The sequence below is a fragment of the Gouania willdenowi genome, chromosome 14, assembly GCF_900634775.1.
Source record: "Gouania willdenowi chromosome 14, fGouWil2.1, whole genome shotgun sequence".
NCBI classification, from domain to species: Eukaryota; Metazoa; Chordata; class Actinopteri; order Blenniiformes; family Gobiesocidae; genus Gouania; species Gouania willdenowi.
The window spans coordinates 31,780,324-31,800,269 of NC_041057.1; the positions used below are offsets into that span (position 1 = coordinate 31,780,324).

Below are 19,946 nucleotides of genomic sequence, written 5' to 3' on the forward strand. Positions count from 1 at the left end.
TACTTCTTGTCCCTTCTCCTCTTTGCCTCTGTCTTAAACAGGCAACGAACATATTAAAATTACTAATTCATATTTTGGAATATTAATAACCCTTTGTTCCCCTACACATGTGAATAACGGGGTGTCTTTTTAAAATTGTTGGGATTGGTTGGATTCAGAAGGACCCAGTGGCATTTAGGGAATTTGAACTCGGGCAGAGGTTGTGATACATTTATTGAAAGGTCTGGGGGTTCTTTGGGGTAAGGGAGTCTGGTCCCAGGGGGGTTGTTTAGGTAAACGTGGTGGTTTGAGGCGCAATAGTGGGAGTGGGTAATCTGGTGACTTTTATTCTAAGTTTTTTAAGAGTGAGGTATGTTTCTTGTTGGTTCTTCAGAGTTGTTGTGATCATCTCCTCTGCCGTTTTCTACCTTGAATCTCTCCTCCCTGCTCCCTTACCCCTCCACTTCCCCCCACCCCTCACCCAGGTGTAACACTGCCCTCTCTTTTTATATCCTCCCTATAATAAAAAGTTTCTTATTCTTCCTTAGGGAGGGCTGGTGATGGTCACAATTATGCAATAAAATAAATTAATTAATTTAATTGCAATAACAAAACATGCGTTGCTGTCTTAAAAAGATTGCACCTCTTGTAGTGTTGACCTTTGACAGCATGTGCAGAAAAGGTAAAAAAAAATAAAAAATGTATACAATTTAATGAAAAAACAGGTGAGATTTGGAAAGTCTAAAAAAAACAACTAAATTACAACTGTTGCAACACTTTATTCGTCAGTGTTATTCCTCTACATTTTAAGATCAAAACCAAGTCATGAAACAAAATAAATCATTCTTTGTTGACGATATTTGTAGTTTCATTGATGAAAATCATTTGTGTTCATCTTCACTTGTTCTCACTGAGCACAGAACTCAAACGGTTAAAGAATGTTTGTTTCTCACATTGTGAAAAGCAGGTGACCACTGAAGGTGGTGTGGTGACTAGTATTATCATATATCCAGGTGTTCACCCACTGACGCAAAAACACAACATCTCCCACCTCCAGCAGCAGCGTAACACCATTAGAGGATGCTGATGCATGAGAAGGCTGATGCTCAAATGCAATACAAATCAGCTGTTCGTTCTTCATCAGCGTAGCCCCGGAGCCATGTGAAGGGTGTCCAAGTCCATAAATGTAGAACTCAAAGTGATAGGCCCCCCTCACTGGTGCAGTAAAACGCCCTGTGGAACAGCTTGGTCAATGAATACATTCATCTTATCATCTTGATATTCATTAAACCAGTGATGTTCATACCTGTCTGTGGGTTATAGGCGTTTCCAATATTTTCAAACACATGTCTGAAGATCAGGTTTGTGTGTGTGTTAAACGGTCCTGTGTGTCCTGCTCCAGAAGCCAGCAGGGAGGTGGAGAAGGCAACCTGCCTCACTGTAAGAGAGAAAAGCCCTTTTACAGCAGCTGATGGTCCAGGAACAGGACTGATGTGGCACTGAGATAAAATCACAAACCTTCTCTGTCTTTCCTCAGAGCTTCCACCTGCTTTTCAGTGATGTTTGCTTTGGTTTTAATGGTGACCAGCTCTGCTGCCTGTGCTGAAAGAAAAACCTTTACACTTATTCTCTATTGAAAGAAAACAACACTGTTTTTCATACAAGTATTCTTCATCACTTCAACCTTTCTAAAAAACTTTATCACTTTTTCAACTGAACATCAGGAGAGTCTTTAATGGGACCTTAAAGGGGACATATCATGGTTTTAAATCCTTCCTTTTTACATATAAATCATACAGCTGTGGTCTATATAAAGTGGAACTGCAATCCTTGGGTCTGAATTCCTCATTATTATAGCTCCACCCCTTTTCTACCCCTTTTCTGATGTGCTTCTGAGAGCAACTCGTCTTGGTGCGGTCTCTTTAAATAAAATGAGACACTTCATACCCCGCCCCCTCTCCAGGTGACACTCGGTTCAACTCCACCCTGCTGGGGCATTTTTGTAGTTTGATAGAAGAGATACGGTTATGTAGCGGCGCAGAAACTTTTTATTCAGAGGTTATTTACAAAATGTCAACAACAGAAGACTTGTCCATCCCGCTTTACATGTTTGAGCCAGAGTCTGACCCGGCGGAGCGAGATGAAAATGAAGATGATGAACCTGCAGAACCCTAACAAGTGAGCTAACACAAGCACCGAGCTAACGCTAGCGCCAAGCTAACGTCATGAAATCTATTTTAATACAGTCTTTTCGGAGACAAAAACAGCAAAATGAAATGACTAATGAAAACTTTAGACTTAAATTAAATCACGTAGGCCATATCATCAAGGATCTAAAACGAGCACACAGCGCTAACATATGAAGTCTGAAGATGGTGCAACTGCTAATGCTAACAAAACAATAACAGGGACGTCTAATCACACTTTTTAGCGTTATTTACAGCTTACCGAAGTGCTCTGTTCGTCGTCTCCAAAGATAGAAGGAATTGAACCCTCAATCAGACAAAGTCTTTCAGCAAATCCTTCTTTACACTGGCGGAGGTTGTAGAAGCAGTCATCCTTGAAGTGCTTCGCGCACAGAAAAATGACCTTACCCACAGATGTGGGTACATTTTCATAAAAAATAAAACTGAACCAGGCACTTTGAAAAGGTTCTGATGCTGGGAGATGGTGTCATGAAGCGTGTGGGTTACTACATCCAACAACCCAACATTTTGATTCCTCCTCTCGTAACTTCTGCATCCTTGAGCTTGGACTACAAAATCGCAGCGAGAAATAAAAATGGCAGATTGCTCGAAGTGTTGGGCCTGGAGTCGATGTCCTAATTTGGCAGTTCCGCTGCAAATACTGTGACATCATTGTTCAAAAAACGTAGTTGAGAATCAAAAAATCGAAACAGATTGAAAAATATGACCAAAACAGAATATAAAGATATCTACGGAGCACCTGAAGAGACTAATTTGAACTTTTCTGTCCTTCTAAACAATCTAAATATACATCAAAATGCATTTAAGGGCTAAAAAAGTGGATTTAGCATGATATGTCCCCTCTAAACCAGTGGTGGCTGCTGCTAAAACTGATGAGTGGGCGAGAAACTTCTCTTGGTTCAATATTAGAGCAAATCTGCAGCTGTAAAATATAGCCTGTTTGCAGTTTTGGGCTACATTACATTTTTCAGTTACAATTATGTTTTTAATTACCCATGTTCAATTACAACTTAATTACAATTACGTTGTTAGCATTTTTTCCATTTACAACTATCATTATGCTCAGAAAGTCGATTACAATTACGTTCGCAATTACTACACTTCAATTACAATTAATCACAATTACTGAGCCTGAAATAAATAACCTTATAAAAGTTAACCTTCCTTTTGAGTTAGCTTTCTGTTAGCATCTCTGATGATAACTGGTCCTAATTCAGCTGTAAAATACACTAAAAACAAATATCTATGATCTCATTTCTTTTCCTATCTATTGTTTTTTTTTTTGGTGTGGGCGTTTGAGCCTTTTTTGTGTCACTATATATTTTTTAAATATACTTTCATACTAGGCAATATGGGTAAAGTGTCTTGGCCAAGGACACAATGACAGATACCACTGGAGCGACTGTCCCCCACTGGGGCACCTGGAATTCTCAGTGGTCTCTCATCCAACTACTAACCAGGCCCAGACCTGCTGAGCTTCCAAGATCTAAGGGTGGGTGAAAAAAACTTTATTAAAGGTGTAACCTTAGTGAGGGGGAAGGGAACAGGGAAGAGGGAGTCGGGGTAATATAATGGAAGGGGTGGGGATGAGTCGACTATTTTAAGGTAAGAGTGAAATGTGATGTTACAGTTGTGCATATTGTGTTGTGGGGTTTACTTTTACTTTAAGGAAATTTACAATAATTAAAATCTTTCATATTTCCTTATTTAAAGTGATTCTTTAGCAGCCAAACCTATCAATATTTTTTTCTAATACATATGAGAAGTTTTGAATAAAACATTGTTTTCAAACAAGTATTTTTCATATCCATTCAGGTGAAACACTTCAACAGTTCTGTCATTGCAAATGTTATACTTACTTTGGATTTGTTGTTGTTGTTGTGTGTTTTGTTGCTGTTGCTGTTGAAGTTGCTGTTGTTGCTGTTGAAGTTGCTGTTGTTGCTGTTGAAGTTGCTGTTGTTGTTGTGTGTCTTGTTGTTGCTGCTGTTGTAGTTGCTGTTGTTGCTGTTGAAGTTGCTGTTGCAGCTCACTTTTTTGACGTTCCAGTTCTTTCAGTTTGGTTGATTGCTCTAAAATATAAAGTAAATGTTGAGAACGTGTGAGATAAATGCACCTTATGAAGGACAGATGCAGCTTATTTTAATATACAGTGTATATGTTCCTGTTTCAAAGTCTGCTTTAAGATGTTTATAACATAACTGTAACACCACATTGCATTCTCAGCTTAAAATAGCCGACCCTTACCCACCCCTTACATTGTCCTACCCTGACTCCCTCTCTCCTTTTCACCCCCTCACTAAGGTGTAACATTGCCCTCTCTTTTTTATATTCTCCCTTTATTAAAGTTTTTTCTTACCCTTCCTTAGGGAGGGCTGGTGATGGTTACAATTATGCAATAAAATAAATGTATTTATTCAATTACGATAATAAAACATTCATAGCAAGTGTAAAAAGATTTCACTTGATCTTTGAAAGCATGTACTTATAAAGTCTTCAAACAAAGTTTTAATTTATCAGAGATTTGATCTTTAGGTGGAAACCTCTCCAACTCATGAGTGTGCACACCTGATTCTTTTAATAACTCTAGCCTGTCACTAACTGGGTTTCCATTACAGATTTTTGCAAAATAAAAGCAATGTTTCTAAATGTCGACACTTTGAAAGTGTTTCCAATGAACATTGTTTTGGGCAGGAGCCTCGTAACTACCGTTAAATCTCATCCCTTGAGACTTATCTGCAGGAAAGCCGGTTTTTGGTTGTTTTTGTCGAGCGAGTGGAGGCAGACATGGTAACAGGTGGCTAAAAATGGTCCAAAAGTAACAAAAACATGAAAAAGAAAAGAGTGTAAAGTGACTAAAATGTGCCAAAAGCAGTCACGAGTGGCCAAAAAATGGGCAAATAAAGAGGAACTGGTGATACGTAATGGCAAAGGGTAGCTTAAATTAGCAAAATGTGGGAAACAATAGTGAAAAAGGGCGTGAGATGGAGGATAATTATTGGCCAACAATTGCTTAAGTCTGAAAAAAGTTTTTAAAAGGGTCAAAAATGGGACAAAAGAAGGAAAAAGGTAATATGGGGTTAAAGTTTCCCCCTTTTAAGGTTTTCTGGGGTAATAATAATCACAATTAAGACATAAAGAGCCACATGTTGAGGATCACTGACTTAATAACAGCTTCTACATGATAATGCAATGGACTGGTGTGGACACAAAATGCTATGGCTGAATTTTCGTACCAGTCCACCCTGGTATTAATCTATGTTTCCTGTGTGTTCCAATGCTGATCGATGTGCGTCACATTACCTTCATTCTCTCTTTGTAGGAGTGTCACCTCCACCTTCAGTTCAATCAGCTGGCCAAGGATGTCTTTATTCACATAGTTGATGTTTGGAATGAAGTTCTGCTGTTGGTTCAGGACACTTGGAGTTTTGTTTCCCTCAGATTTGGTCAAAATGGTTTTATTCTCAGACTCAGCTTGGGGTACAGCTGCTGAGACGCAGCAGATACTGAGCAGCACTAATGGAAGAAGCAAAGCCATCTCTCTTCTCTGTCTGTGCATTTCAACTGTTAAACCAGCCTTAAATATAGTCCTGACTGTTGGAAAATGATTAATGAGTTACCAGAAGAGTTTATCAGACACACGTTCAGTACACAAATAATTCTGACAGATGTCAGACAGAACTATTCTAACACTGTGTACAACGTAAAGCCACAGTTTGATCCACTACAAGAGTAAATAACAAGTGAAACATTAATGACAGATGATGATGATGCGTGCTGATCATTGCCTTGCTTGGTGGGGGGGCAGCTTGCCTTGGTGCGACAAATAACCCACCAGGGGGCGGGGGGCAACGTGGGGTCAATCCGAGAGGGGAGATGGCTAATAACCCCCCGCCCACAACAGAGAGGGAATGAGCCAGCTGACCCGGACCCCTCTTTAAAAATTATTAAAGGCAAGGGACCCCTGTAAAACAAATGCAGGCAAGAGGGGTGACCATGTGGGATTTAAGGAAGCAAATGGGTGTGAAGTCTATAAGGTGGAAGATTGAGAAGCGTGTGCTGGAACGAGTGGGTCATGTGATGCGAATGGGGAATGATAGATTGACAAAAGCGATGGTGTTAGGTTGGTACAGTATGTTGAAAGATGCGAGAAGAAGGGGTGAAAGTAGAAAACAGTGCTGTATTGGAAGAGAATGATGAATGAGGCTGGGTTTGACTGGACTGATGTGGAGCGTTTGTGTTGTAACAGTGAGAAATGAAAGGATATGGTGAGGGAGAGAATTGAGTATTTGTACAAATGGGAGTGCCAGAAAGGATATGAGTATGTGTGAGGGGACGGTGAATCAAGAATGGAAAGGAATGAGAGGAGAATGATTGAGTTAGTGTGCAGGTATGAGGGACGCGGGAAGGTCTTCTGGAGCAAAGCAAGCCTGACCAACCATCAGAAGCAGATGCATCAAGCGGCTGAGGTGGATTTGTGAAATGAGCGTGGAAACGAAAGGTGCGAGAGTGATTCATGAACAGACATGTACGGGGGTGAAAGGATGGTGGATGGGAAGAGACAGTGCGGGAGGTGTTTGGTGTGGATTACGTATGGAAATTATCCGAGACATATACGAAGATGTAGAGTGAATAACCATCGGGTAGGGAGGGGGGCGGGGGGTGGAGTAAGTGGTGTGATTGGGGGAGGAGTGGAGGCGGGTGAGGAGAAGGATGGGGGTGGTGAGGCGGAGGCGTTAGTGAGAGCGGTTGGTGGAGTGAGAGCGAGAAGGAGGACTTTCGTGTGACCGGGGTGCCAGAGGGATTTGTTGGCGGCCAACATGTTGAGGCACCAGAGGAGCTGCATGTTGTGGGACCCTGGGGGGGTGGGCAAGTCCCTGACGGGGATCGACGGCCTGAAATGTTAATGGAAAATGGCACGCTGATCATTTCTGAATGCAAGAATCAGGCTTTCCACACAAAAATGCTAATCTGGCGATAATATGAGGGGAAAAGAGAGATTTGAACTGTGGCTCAGAAAGAAAAATGTGTCCAATCCTCACACTGCAGCAATCCGGTCAAATCAACCTGTTTCATTGCTTATCAACGAAGGCGTTTCAAATTTGAAGTGTGTTTAGTAATTTTCACGGATTTCAATGATATTTACAAGCTTTGGAAAAACTCCAAGTTCCGTGGTTTCTAGACATCCCCAAATAAATGCCATCAGTGCCCAGTCCGCCTCCTTTGCTTCAGACCGCCTTCATTGACCTTTTTTATCTTTCATGTTTTTATTGTTATATTTCATGTTGTTTTTATAGTTTTATGATTGTTATCTTTTATGTTGTTCTTATAGTTTTAGGAGTGTTATATTTTATGTTGTTAATAATTATTATCCCAGTGATCCTCTGTACCAGAACGGAAGCTTATTTCATTCACAGAAGAAGAAAAAAGTTTAGTTTTTTCTGAATTGATGAGATAAAAATAAGTAAATAGAAGAAAAAAAAAATTGGTCCTTGTTTTCTGTTTTTATAGCAAATATTTTTCAGTTTTTCTGAAAGAATGAGATAAGTTTACAACAAAGACTGTTAACAAGGGGAAAAGCGACACTGTGTCTAACTGCACGTCGTGTCCGTCATGGTGATCCGTCATGTTTGCTGTCTGCAGCCTTCCGTTGCACACGTTTGCACTTAGGAATTAATTAGAATGGCAGAAGTACACAGGAAAGTTGTTTGTTTAATTTGTTAAATTGAATCTCTGCTTTACTGCATGCACCAATGAAAACAGACTGGATGTTGAGTTGCAACGAGCTGTAGGGATGTCAGCTAAGCTAACTGTTAGCCTATAACCATCTTATGTCCACGTTCTTATGTCCACGGTTATGTGAGCAAACTGATCTTATTATACAGCAGTCACACATGTCAGGTACTGTTATTAAACATTTGCATTGAACTGTGGCCATATTTAGTCGGCAGGGTTACACTAATGAGCTCAGCTAGTTTCCCTGGTTAGTATCGCGCCTGTGTCCAGTTATGGTTTAGTATACGTTGAACATGATATCAATGATTACATTTTAATAATAGCATACAGTGCTTCATTACACTAATATATCCCCACACCATTCAGCTAAAGTGCAAACGTTTTGTGATCACATCTGAGCAACATCCACCTTAAGGGGTAATGTTAACCAGCTCAGTTTTATTTTAATATGTAAAAGTGCTTTGGGTAAATGCAAAGTGTATATCTTTAGATGACTTGATTAAAATACCTGTCACATAGGCTATTTCTGAGCTGTATAGATTTACCTTATTCTGTGTTATTTAATGTTGAAGTGTGGTCAAAGTATTGTATTCAGTTTTCCTTTCTGATAGAACAACATCCCAGATTTAAAATGGTAACCAATGGCAATGTTGACATTCATTATTATTAATTTTATTCTATTTTATTTTCCTTTGTGGCAGTTTTAAGAGACTACAGACTTTGCTATGGCTACATCTTCAGTGCCCTGGAGGATGGTGTGTGGGCGTTTCTTCAAAGTAGAGGGATCCCCAAAGAGAAAATCCAGAACATGCAGCGGGATCATGAAAGTCACACGGTTTTTGTTATTCAAGTACATTGTGAAAATTGTTTCCAAATATCAGCTGGCAAATTGATGTAATTACATTTTTTTTTTTTTTTTATGTATTTGGTCTGTCATGGTTTGTGTCAATTTTTTTCTTCTTTTTGTTACATTTCTTTGACACAAATCAAAAAGATGAGCATTTCATATTTACTGTATTGATTAATATCGAATTTAGACCTGCAAACTAATGTATTGTTTTGCTTTGCCTTTTTCTAGATTGACAGCTCAATAATCAGCGAACTAGATGATGAGTCAATGGCCTCTTATATTCCTGCATATGGTGATAGAGTTGCCATAAGGCGTTTCTGCTTGCAAAGGCAGGGGGGAGCACAAGATCCCAAAAGACTGTCATTACTTGAAAAACTTAAAATAAAGTAACAGTAAGTGGAAAAGATAATAATTCAGAGGAAAATCCCACCAGCAGGGATCAAAAAATGCATTTGAAATATAACACAACAGCGCTAAAGACAACATGAAAAAATTGAAATAGGTTGGATACACGACAAAAGCCAAGTGAGAAAAAGAAGTGGAGGAGGAACTAGAGTACTAAGCATTTCAAAAACTACCACTAAAACAGAGGTCATTTCTCATGCAAAGAAGCTCTTTTTCCTAATGAAATGTCCAGAAAATAGAAGTGGGAAGAATTCTGCAATGAAATTGTTGACTTTCAGGAAGCATACTTTGAGGAAGGCTGTACCGTAGGACAACTGTACGAGATACTGTATATAAATTGGGTGTGTTAAGGTTTTACTTGATGACTGTTCTGGCCTCATGGAACCATTCCGCTATGCAGTTAGTTAAACACCCCCACAAAAGAAGTCAGGATGAGTTGGACTCGTTTTTTATATGGCTGGTGTGAAACTGTAATAAACAGATACAGTATAAGTAAATCAGTACACAAATTATGCAGCAATTATGAATTCAAGCTCAATATAAATCATAGACCGTCTCCTTACATCGTAATGAGCCAGAATAATGCATTGAAAAATAAGACTTGTAAATAGTTCCATAAAACATTGATGAACTACTTAAATGTACCATTTTTAACATATAATATTCATCTAAACATTGTTTTTACTGCAATACTCACAGGGAATGGCTTTTTGATCTCAAACACAGCTACAGAACACAACAACTTGTTTCTCCGTGATCTGGATCACATTACATCATCTCTCTGCACAGCATAGTCAGGACACTCACTTCCTGTTTCTCTTAAAAAGTCAGCGCGCATAACAAAACTAATGGCAGAGCCAGAACAATGATAAAAAGCTTGAATAGTAAAGATGACACATTAAATGAGGTGTTTGAGATAACTGATCAACAGAAAGACATAGAATGGTCAGAGAAGCTTCCTGGAGTCATGGCTGAGGATGATGATCAATTGGCACAGATGGCACAATCCAATGAAAAGCAGGTATCTACACCTGAGAATGAAGATCAAGTACTACTACAGTGGTTAGTTTTGTTTCTGTCACAGGTGAAGTTGTTGACCTTATATTGTTGTCGGACACATCAGAGGTCATTTTCGGTCCTCTGCAAGGTGGTCCATTCTTAGACAATCTTGATGACACAACCGCACACACAATCTCTTTAGTTGAAAATGCTGACAAAAGATCTGATGATTACACCTCAACTCCAATCCATACTGGGATTGCTGCTAGTGCTACCCTTTGTTCATCCAATTAACTTTTGCATGTTACTGTAAAACTTCAGAAACCAAAATATGCTCTTGACAACGTTGCAACAGTTGCAGGGCCATATCTCAGGAAGGTCTTTCCCAGCGTGCTTGATATAAAAAAAAAAAAAAAAAGTATGAGGATCTGAAACCAACAACACAAAATGTTTTAAAACTGATCAATGCTTCTCCTACCAATCCAGCAGAGAACCAAAGTTTGCCATTCTTGAACCAGTACATCAGGGGATTGGATGAAACAGGCTTCTGTAAAATGATGAGATTTGTAACAGGATCTGATGTCATCTGTGTTAAAGACATTGAAGTTACTTTCACGTGCTTGGAAGGGCTGGGCCGGCGGCCCATTGCACACACATGTGGCCCAACTTTGGAAATACCATCTACTTACAACAGCTATCCAGAGCTTAGAGCTGAGCTGTATGGAATCAGAACAGTATCATAATGAATGAACTCTTGCAGGGTTTTTCAAGAATGCACATGCTTTGTTTTGCAGTTGTATTTCAGATTCACAAATGCACTCGATCTGTTTCACAAATATATATTTTATGCAAAATTGTAATATAAATTCTGAAATGCACACGCTCTACTTCACAAATGTTATTTTGAGGCACACTTGTAATATACTGTAAATCCACAGATAATACAAATTGCTGAATGTGCATTTATAAACTGCTTCTGTGCTGTGAAACCTCTGTGCATTTGTGAGAGAAATCTGTGCGGTGAACTTTGACACTGCCCTGACGTCGCGGGTCAACGAATATCACCATTGGCTGATAAAACTGACAGATTCATCAGCCAATCAGGTGTGTTTGCTTTCAACCAATCATATGGCTTCTTACATTTTCTCCACACTTTTAAACCAATTGCAGAGCTACTGATATGTGTGTGCATACGCAGTGTTCAAACAAGAGTTTTTATCTAACTACTGAATACACTTGAAGAAGTAACCTACAGACATTTTATTGTATTTTTACATCTGGGTGCGGAAGTAAACATTTACAAACTAGTAAAGTTCAATAGCTTCTTCTGCACAGGTAGGTGGATGCAGGCTGTGTTTTGCCATGGCAAGACAGCAAATTTCAAACACAGTATCATCCCAGAGATATGGTCCTCTCTAAAGGCATTCCTCCCTGCATGCCTGTATCTTCTGTTGGGATACATCTTTGATGTATTGTCTCCACCAAACAGTTGATGGAGGGTGCACATCATTATTGGACGTCCAGTTGGAGACACAGCAGCTCTATTGTGGCGATTTCTGTGCGTGTTCCACTGGTGAGCAACATCTTGCCGCTCTCGCTGAAAAATAAAAGTTTGAATTTGTTATCACAGGGTATTATAATATTATTGGGTATGAATCTCGGCAAAGACAAATTGCTAAATGTACTCAGTATCATATATTTCTTAGTGTTAGTCCTATGTAGGCATTTTTCTGTCTCAGTATTGCAACTAAACATCACTGCATTATATAGTGCATCTTTCCTAAAATTGAAACTGTCACCAGATGTAGCTTTACTTGTTTACAAGGCACCACAGTGGTGCATTGGGTATTACTTTAGCCTCAGAGTCCATAGAGTCAGTGCACCTTTAATCATTCTGTGTGGAGTTTTGCAAAAATGTTATCATGAAACAAATAATTTAAATATAACTTACTTTGATTATTTCAAAACATGTGAACTGTATCAGGCTTTTGTCGAGGACGTCACCAGAAAAGTAGTCATTGTCTTTTAAATCCTGAAATATATTGATCCAGAATTGGGCATGTTGCGTCCTTAAAAATCCCCACCAGTGCTCTATCTGTTGGTTGTGGTTGCTTGAGCCATACAAATAGCATCTTCTGGAATATCCATCATTATGGCCATATCTCATGAAACATTACATCTGTTCCACATAACGGTTCTGTCCCTCAGTCAGATCGTAAACGAGTAGCAGTGAAATCTCTTGTGAAAAGCTCCTCCATAAAGTATCCTGCGATGGCCTTGGGATCACTACTAGTAGAGTAAGCATGGAGCCGCATCACCATTCTTGAAAATCCATCAATCGCACCATTAATGCAGATCCCAAATGGTTTTAACTTGTCATATGTGCCATAAAAAGTTTGGACCTGGATTTTTGTACCTTTATCGGTGGAGGCGATTCCGACGCCTTAGCTCTACTCCGTGGGGATCAAGTATTTTCATTAAATGCCTGATTGTCTCTTGAGTAACCACAAAGCCAGCTTGAATGCATTTCAGATGCATTATTCTATATTTGTGAAGTGTGCCATGCTGGCTCATCTGATCCTGAAGAAACAGTGCAATGTCCAGCAAATCAGATGGTCCCTTTCTTCTGAATAACTGCCTTGAGGTGCCTACGCAGAGTCGATAAACTAATAACAATCCCATCTAAATTGCTTAGACAAACATGAATTTCTCAACGTCTTAATCCCAACTGAAAATAAAAGCGGATACAACTAAGATGATGGGACATTATATCAAACAAGCAACATTTCAAAAGAGCCCTTATCTCATCAACTCAGATAAACCGAAAAATATTTACTATAAAAACTTATCTCATCATTTCAGAAAAAACAAAAAATATTTGCTATAAAAACTTCTCATCATTTCAGAAAAACCGAAAAATATTTGCTATAAAAACTTATCTCATCATTTCAGAAAAAACGAAAAATATTTGCTATAAAAACTTATCTCATCATTTCAGAAAAACTGAAAAACATTTGCTATAAAAACTTATCTCATCATTTCAGAAAAAACCAAAAATATTTGCTATAAAAACTTATAATTTCAGAAAAACTGAAAAATATTTGCTATAAAAACTTATCTCATCATTTCAGAAAAACCAAAAAATATTTGCTATAAAAACTTATCTCATCATTTCAGAAAAACCGAAAAATATTTACTATAAAAACTTATCTCATCATTTCAGAAAAAACAAAAAATATTTGCTATAAAAACTTATCTCATCATTTCAGAAAAACCGAAAAACATTTGCTATAAAAAATATCTCATCATTTCAGAAAAACCGAAAAATATTTGCTATAAAAACTTATCTCATCATTTCAGAAAAAGCGAAAAATATTTGCTATAAAAACTTATCTCATCATTTCAGAAAAACTGAAAAATATTTGCTATAAAAACTTATCTCATCATTTCAGAAAAAACCAAAAATATTTGCTATAAAAACTTATCTCATCATTTCAGAAAAACCAAAAAACATTTGCTATAAAAACTTATCTCATCATTTCAGAAAAACTGAAAAACATTTGCTATAAAAACTTATCTCATCATTTCAGAAAAACTGAAAAATATTTGCTATAAAAACTTATCTCATCATTTCAGAAAAAACCAAAAATATTTGCTATAAAAACTTATCTCATCATTTCAGAAAAACCAAAAAACATTTGCTATAAAAACTTATCTCATCATTTCAGAAAAAACTAAAAATATTTGCTATAAAAACTTATAATTTCAGAAAAACTGAAAAATATTTGCTATAAAAACAGAAAAAAAGGGCCATTTTTAAAAAAAATTACTCATTTTTATCTCTTCAACTCAGAAAAAACAAAAAACATTTCCTATAAAAACAGAAAAACAAGAACATTTTTTTTGATTTACTTATTTTTCTCTCATCAATTCAGAAAAAAACGAACCATTGTCCTTATTTTAACTTGTGTGTCTGTGTGTGGTGGACGGGGCTTGTACGTGGTGGGTGTATTTTTATATGTAAAAGCTGTATCTCTTTGTATGAAAAGCGCTTTTTTTTATAAATGAACATTGATTGATTGATTAAGTGATTGTATTCCTGGAATTGGAGAGCTAGCACATTTCTGTAGAGCTAAGCCAAGCCGAGCTAAGCTAAGTGAAGCCAGTATAAATACTGGGAATAAAAGCCAGAGAACCTGTGTGACATGTCTTCAACCCTTACCTGCTCAGCAGTCTGCTACAAATGGATAGTTACCATATGCTGTGCTTCATTACCCTTGGCAATGCGCAAATTCTTAATAGCGCAATAAAAATTGGAATTCAATGGAAACACTTTCAAAGCACAATTATACTATGTCGACATTTAGAAATATCGCTTTTATTTTGTGAAAATCTGTAATGGAAACCCAGCTATAGATAACTCCAACTTGAGAACTGTTTACAAGGCCAGTTCTCCAACACAGTGAAGTTAGTTTAATATTGAACATTCGACAGCTGAAAATGATCATATATAACCAAAGTTATTTTTAAATCACTTCTGGTTTGGTTAGACAGTGAGATAAGAAATTTGAAAACTAGTTGAACAACTATTGTAAAAAACTATTGAAGCTATTTCAGCCAAATGTCCAATAACAAACCAACTTTACCTCGATTTGCTTTCAGTGTCCGTGCTTTCCTTTCAGTGAAATACTCATTGGTGTTAATGGACATACAATGGAGCCACAAGCAGCCCTCTTCACCCACTCCTAAAGAAGATCCCAAACGGTTTCAGGTTGTGGTGTTCCTTTGTAGGTGGTGATATTTTCTGATCCTTGGAAGGTACAATCGTCTACTTCTGCTGCCAGACTGCAAAGGAAAATGCCACAAGTTCAACCTTTCACTTGCCACTAACTGTAGACCCTCAGTCATTACAAAAATATTTTAACTGCTGATTTTCCAGTGCTTGAAATCCTCAATACTTTGTATTTCTTTAGTGTCCGTCATTATTTAGAGCCGTAGGCAGACAACTTGGTGTGTGCTGATGTTTTTGTGTCCTTATTGTTTGGTAGGATCTGTTTGGAAAGAATTGAGAAAATACAGGACTGAGGAAGTTGTGTGATCATAGTTTACATGTAGCCACTGGCGAACTGGTGAACCTTTGGTTGGGTTTCTGACCACCAGCTCGTATTCATATACAGGACCTGAAATGGCTTTTTAAATAAAATCAGACTTCACTTGTATTGTGGCAAAATCTATAATAATGTGGATTCCTTTATATAATCACTTCTTCTCCTTGCACTGACTGTGTTTTGCACTCAGCCTGCTGATGAGACCAAAACCACAAGGACTTTTATCTCAAGGTCAAAGATCCCGTGTGAAAGCCAGGCAGCTGGTGTTTTCACTTGATAACGTGTTCCACAAGCCTCAAACCAATTAAGAAACTTCATGAAACTGCCTCGTCCAAGTTTGACCAGAGATAACACCCAAACCCGCCCAGTTTCTCTTATCTCCCTAAAATACTGAAGTTTGACTCACAATATACACTGGAAAAATTCTAAATATTGCCTAGAATATTTGTATTATCTCTAGTTAAATTATGTTTTTGCACTTAATTTAAGACTAAATAACTTAGAAACTAAAATTACAGTAGAATGTACAGACTTGTTTCAAGACAGTGCATCGTGCTTATCTTGTTAGGTGAGAAAATCTTGAAATCAACTTGATTCATTAAATATTTCAGATAAAATGAGCTTTTTTGACAGGTTTATTTTATCTATTTATTTGAGTAGGGACAGTACATATCATTGAACATACAACAAATGTAGCTAGCCATCGGCTAATTTCCATGTGTTGTCCCTCGACAGGTCATGGAGTTTTTAAGCTACATTGTACAGTATTTGTAAGCTGTTGATGGTAAGATGAATGATCTAATTTCAAGAAAGAGACTTAACTTTAATTAATTGTAACCTGAAGTAAATGGTACTATGATTTATTGGGGGTCAGCAGTCTCCTTCACCATTATTTTAGAGGTCGTGGGCTGAAAAGTTTGGGAACCCCTGGTCTGTACTGTAGAAAATGCAATAATAAATACATGAAATGAAGATTGATCAAATTGTATTGTGTTTTATTAAACTGTATGAAGACAGACAATTCTAACTTTGTACTTGTGTTAAATTGGAAATGAGGAACATGTGTTGTTTCTTGTGGTGTAGAAATGATGACAAAAAGGTGGTGTGGAAAAAGTCTTCGGACGAATGACTTGTAAGTAATATGCAGTTTATTAATACAATCAAAAGTCAAAACAGGTTACAAAAAAGTGAAGCCCTGCTGAGAGCTGCTGGCCAATTGATGCAAAACTCTGAGCTATTCAGAGTCTGTGTTCGCACATATGGTTCAAAAGAAGTCCTCCCCCTTTAACATTAGCTCATCACCCTATAGTGAAAACAGCCCAATTCTAGTTTGTGAAAGTACACAGAAACAGTTTATCATCATGTGGAGACATAAGAAAGGAAATTTACGCCTGGATCCTCATCAGCTCAGTATCGCAGATTTGGTAAATCATGTCTTTCATCTGGAACAAATAATCGGTTCCCAAGTCTCTGATAATGACCAACACCGGTGTCAACGTGCTCATTGGCTCACACCCTACAACTCCCCTCAATTGTCAAAATAGGTGCCCCTCGATTTATCACTTAGAGGGTCCTTTCATACATGAAGTCTGCAGGTCTGTTTTTAAACTTAACACCCCCAGATTCCTGTGAAATTCCTCATAGAAGTTTAGGGCCTCTGTTTAACCACTAGTTTCACATATACATCTTTTCTGAAATCAATTCTTTATTGAAAAAGACTATAAACCTTTACTATCACACGTTAATGCTTTAATACACTTCACATGTTTGGAAAATGTTTACATTTATCAGTGATGTGTTTGCTGCACAGAAAATGAACCGAATGGTGTCTTTGTGGAAAAAAAAACAAAAAACAATAATGGCAACACAAAACTTTGACGATGAAAAAATATTTGTATACATTAAGTAGTGAAATGTATTGAGTGGTTCAGTCCTAAAATTGTGGGTTAATGACAGCTACAATTTTCTGTCCATGTCAACAATCAGGACAATCAAATCAAATCTATCGCATTTATTCAATTGTAACGTTTAAGCTATGTTTCCATTACAGATTTCCGCAAAATAAAAGCAATGTTTCTAAATGTTGACAAAGTAGAATTGCGCATTGAACGTGTTTACATTGAACGTTGTTTTGGGCAGGAGCCTCGTATCTCCGGTGAAATCTCATCCCACGAGACTTCTCTGCAGGAAAGCCATTTTTTTTTTTTTTTTTTTTTTGACAAGCAAGTGGAGGCAGATATGGTAACAGGTGGCTAAAAATGGTCCAAAACTAGCAAAAACATGGCAAGAAAAGAGTGTAAAGCGACTAAAACTGGTCAAAAGCAGTCAAGAGTGGCCAAAAATGTGCAAATAAAGAGGAACTGGTGATATGTAATGGCAAAGGGTAGCTTAATTGGGCAAAAATGTGGCAAACAATAGTGAAAAAGGGCAAAAATGTGGGACAAAAAGAGGCAAAATGTAAGGAGAAAAGGAAACAAGTGGTATTAAGTGGGCAAAAGGTAGCTTATTGGAATGAAAAGTGGCCAAAAAAATCAAAGAGAGCACAACATTTGAGAAGTTTCAAAAATAACTTGAAAAATGTGCAAAAATAATAACAATAATTAAAATGAAGACATAAAGAGCGACTTGTTGAGGATCACTGACTTAATAACAACTTCGACATAGTGTCTCTGATAATGTAGTGGACAGGTCTGGACACATAATGCTATGGCTGATTTTTTGTCCCAGTCCACCCTGGTATAAATACATGTTTTCAATGTGTTCCACGATGTTTCAATGCTCAGAAATGTGCATCACATTACCTTCATTCTGTCTTTGCAGGTGCTTCACCTCCACCTCATGTTTAGCCAGCTGGACGCTGATGTCTCTCAGCACAGTGTTGATGTCAGGGACAAAGTTCTGCTGTTGGTTCAGGACACTTGGAGGTTCGTCTCCTGCAGGTTTGGTTGAAATGGTTTTATTCTAAGACTCAGCTTGGGGTACAGCTGCTGAGATGCAGCAGATACTGAGCAGCACTAATGGAAGAAGCAAAGCCATCTCTCTTCTCTGTCTGTGCATTTCAACTGTTAAAACAGCCTTAAATATATTCCTGACAGGAGGACGATGATCAATGAGTTACCAGAAGAGTTTATCAAGCACACCTTCAGTACGCGTATAATTATGTGAAATATTGCAGAGGTTATGCTTGACAATTACTCTGATGCTGTTGATTTTGTTCAGATACGAAGAGATCAAAGACCTGTTGACCAGCTCTCTATCAATGTTTGCTTTAGTTATAATGGTTATACAATCCAACCTTTCAACTATGCATGCGCAATCATTTGCCAAAGTCACTTTACCCAGCGTAATATCTCAGTGTGTTTTACATTATAAAGCTTTTTCACTACTTAAAACTCCTTAAATCAACATTCTTAGCCCACACTGTGCCATTAAGGAATGCTCAAACAACACGTATGCACTTATGAAATGGAAGCAGGAGAAATGTGACGTACACGGCTGTAATTGATATTGTGAGATCCACATGTGATCCACCGTTTGTATCGTATACGACGTACTCTTCCAAAAGACAAGAACCTGAAAAACATTAACTTAAGTTAGACAGTGAGATAAGAAATTAAGAAAACATATTTGAACCACTTTGGTCAAAAATATAGAAGCTATTTCAACCAAATGTCCAATAACAAACCAACTTTACCTGAATTTGCTTTCAGTGTCTGTGCTTTCCTTTCAGTGAAATATTCATTGGTGTTAATGGACATACAATGGAGCCACAAGCATTCTTCAGTGTTTTTAAATTACAAAGTGCTGTACAGAACAGAGGAAAAATTTAAATAACAGGAGCAACATCATAAAAATATAATAGAATAAAGGTGAATTTATGACAGCAGAAGCAGCATCATAAAAAGGATAATAAAAGTTAATTTAAAAAAAAAAAAAAAAAAATCAATTTAACCAAAAGCTTTTCTGAAAAGCGAAGTCTTCAAATGTTTCTTAAAAAAGTCCACACAGTCAAGAAGATCCCAAACGGGATCAGGCAGTTTATGGTTGTTTTGTTCCTTTGTAGGTGGTGATATTTTCTGATCCTTGGAAGGTACAATCGTCTACTTCTGCTGCCAGACTGCAAAGGAAAATGCCACAAGTTCAACCTTTCACTTGCCACTAACTGTAGACCCTCAGTCATTACAAAAATATTTTAACTGCTGATTTTCCAGTGCTTGAAATCCTCAATACTCTGTATTTCTTTAGTGTCCGTCATTATTTAGAGCCGTGGGCAGACAACTTGGTGTGTGCTATGAGGGCAATACAATACTTTGATTTACTGTTTTCTGTGCCATTGGTGCAGGATTGGTTTCTCAAAGTCTTCAGCTGTGACTTTTCCGATCAATATTGGGTAACATTGCTGCAGCGCGGATTTGAGATTTTTTGGGCAAAAGACCAGTGAAATGAATTGTTTAAGTACAAGGGAACCATCACATGAGATCTTGATGGACCTGATGTTTTTGTGTCCATATTGTTTGGTAGGATCTGTTTGGAAAGAACTGAGAAAATACAGGACTGAGGAAGTTATGTGATTACAGGTTACATACTCAGAGTTTGCGGGGGGCATTGCCCCCCCAGTGATCAAAAGTTTTCATTAGTTTTCCATTTTTTAACATAACTTAGTAT

General features: G+C 37.7%; 1 protein-coding gene across 2 annotated transcripts in view; it reads right to left on the bottom strand.

The window, feature by feature from the left end:
* Positions 1-738: 738 nt before the first annotated feature.
* LOC114475495 (alpha-protein kinase 1-like) overlaps positions 739-19,946 on the bottom strand; it is a 31,290-nt gene continuing 12,082 nt past the window's right edge. Inside the window, exons 1-5 of one of the 2 annotated variants that reach the window (XM_028466355.1) lie at positions 5,487-5,724; positions 4,046-4,255; positions 1,498-1,581; positions 1,286-1,417; positions 739-1,212 (exon numbers count right to left, since the gene is read on the bottom strand). In XM_028466355.1, the coding sequence (XP_028322156.1) occupies positions 929-1,212; positions 1,286-1,417; positions 1,498-1,581; positions 4,046-4,255; positions 5,487-5,721 (945 nt within the window). In that variant the 5' untranslated portion in view covers positions 5,722-5,724 and the 3' untranslated portion in view covers positions 739-928. Of the gene's footprint in view, positions 1,213-1,285; positions 1,418-1,497; positions 1,582-4,045; positions 4,256-5,486; positions 5,725-18,082; positions 18,215-19,946 lie in introns of those variants that run through there. The other variant, XM_028466356.1, reaches the window with a different exon arrangement.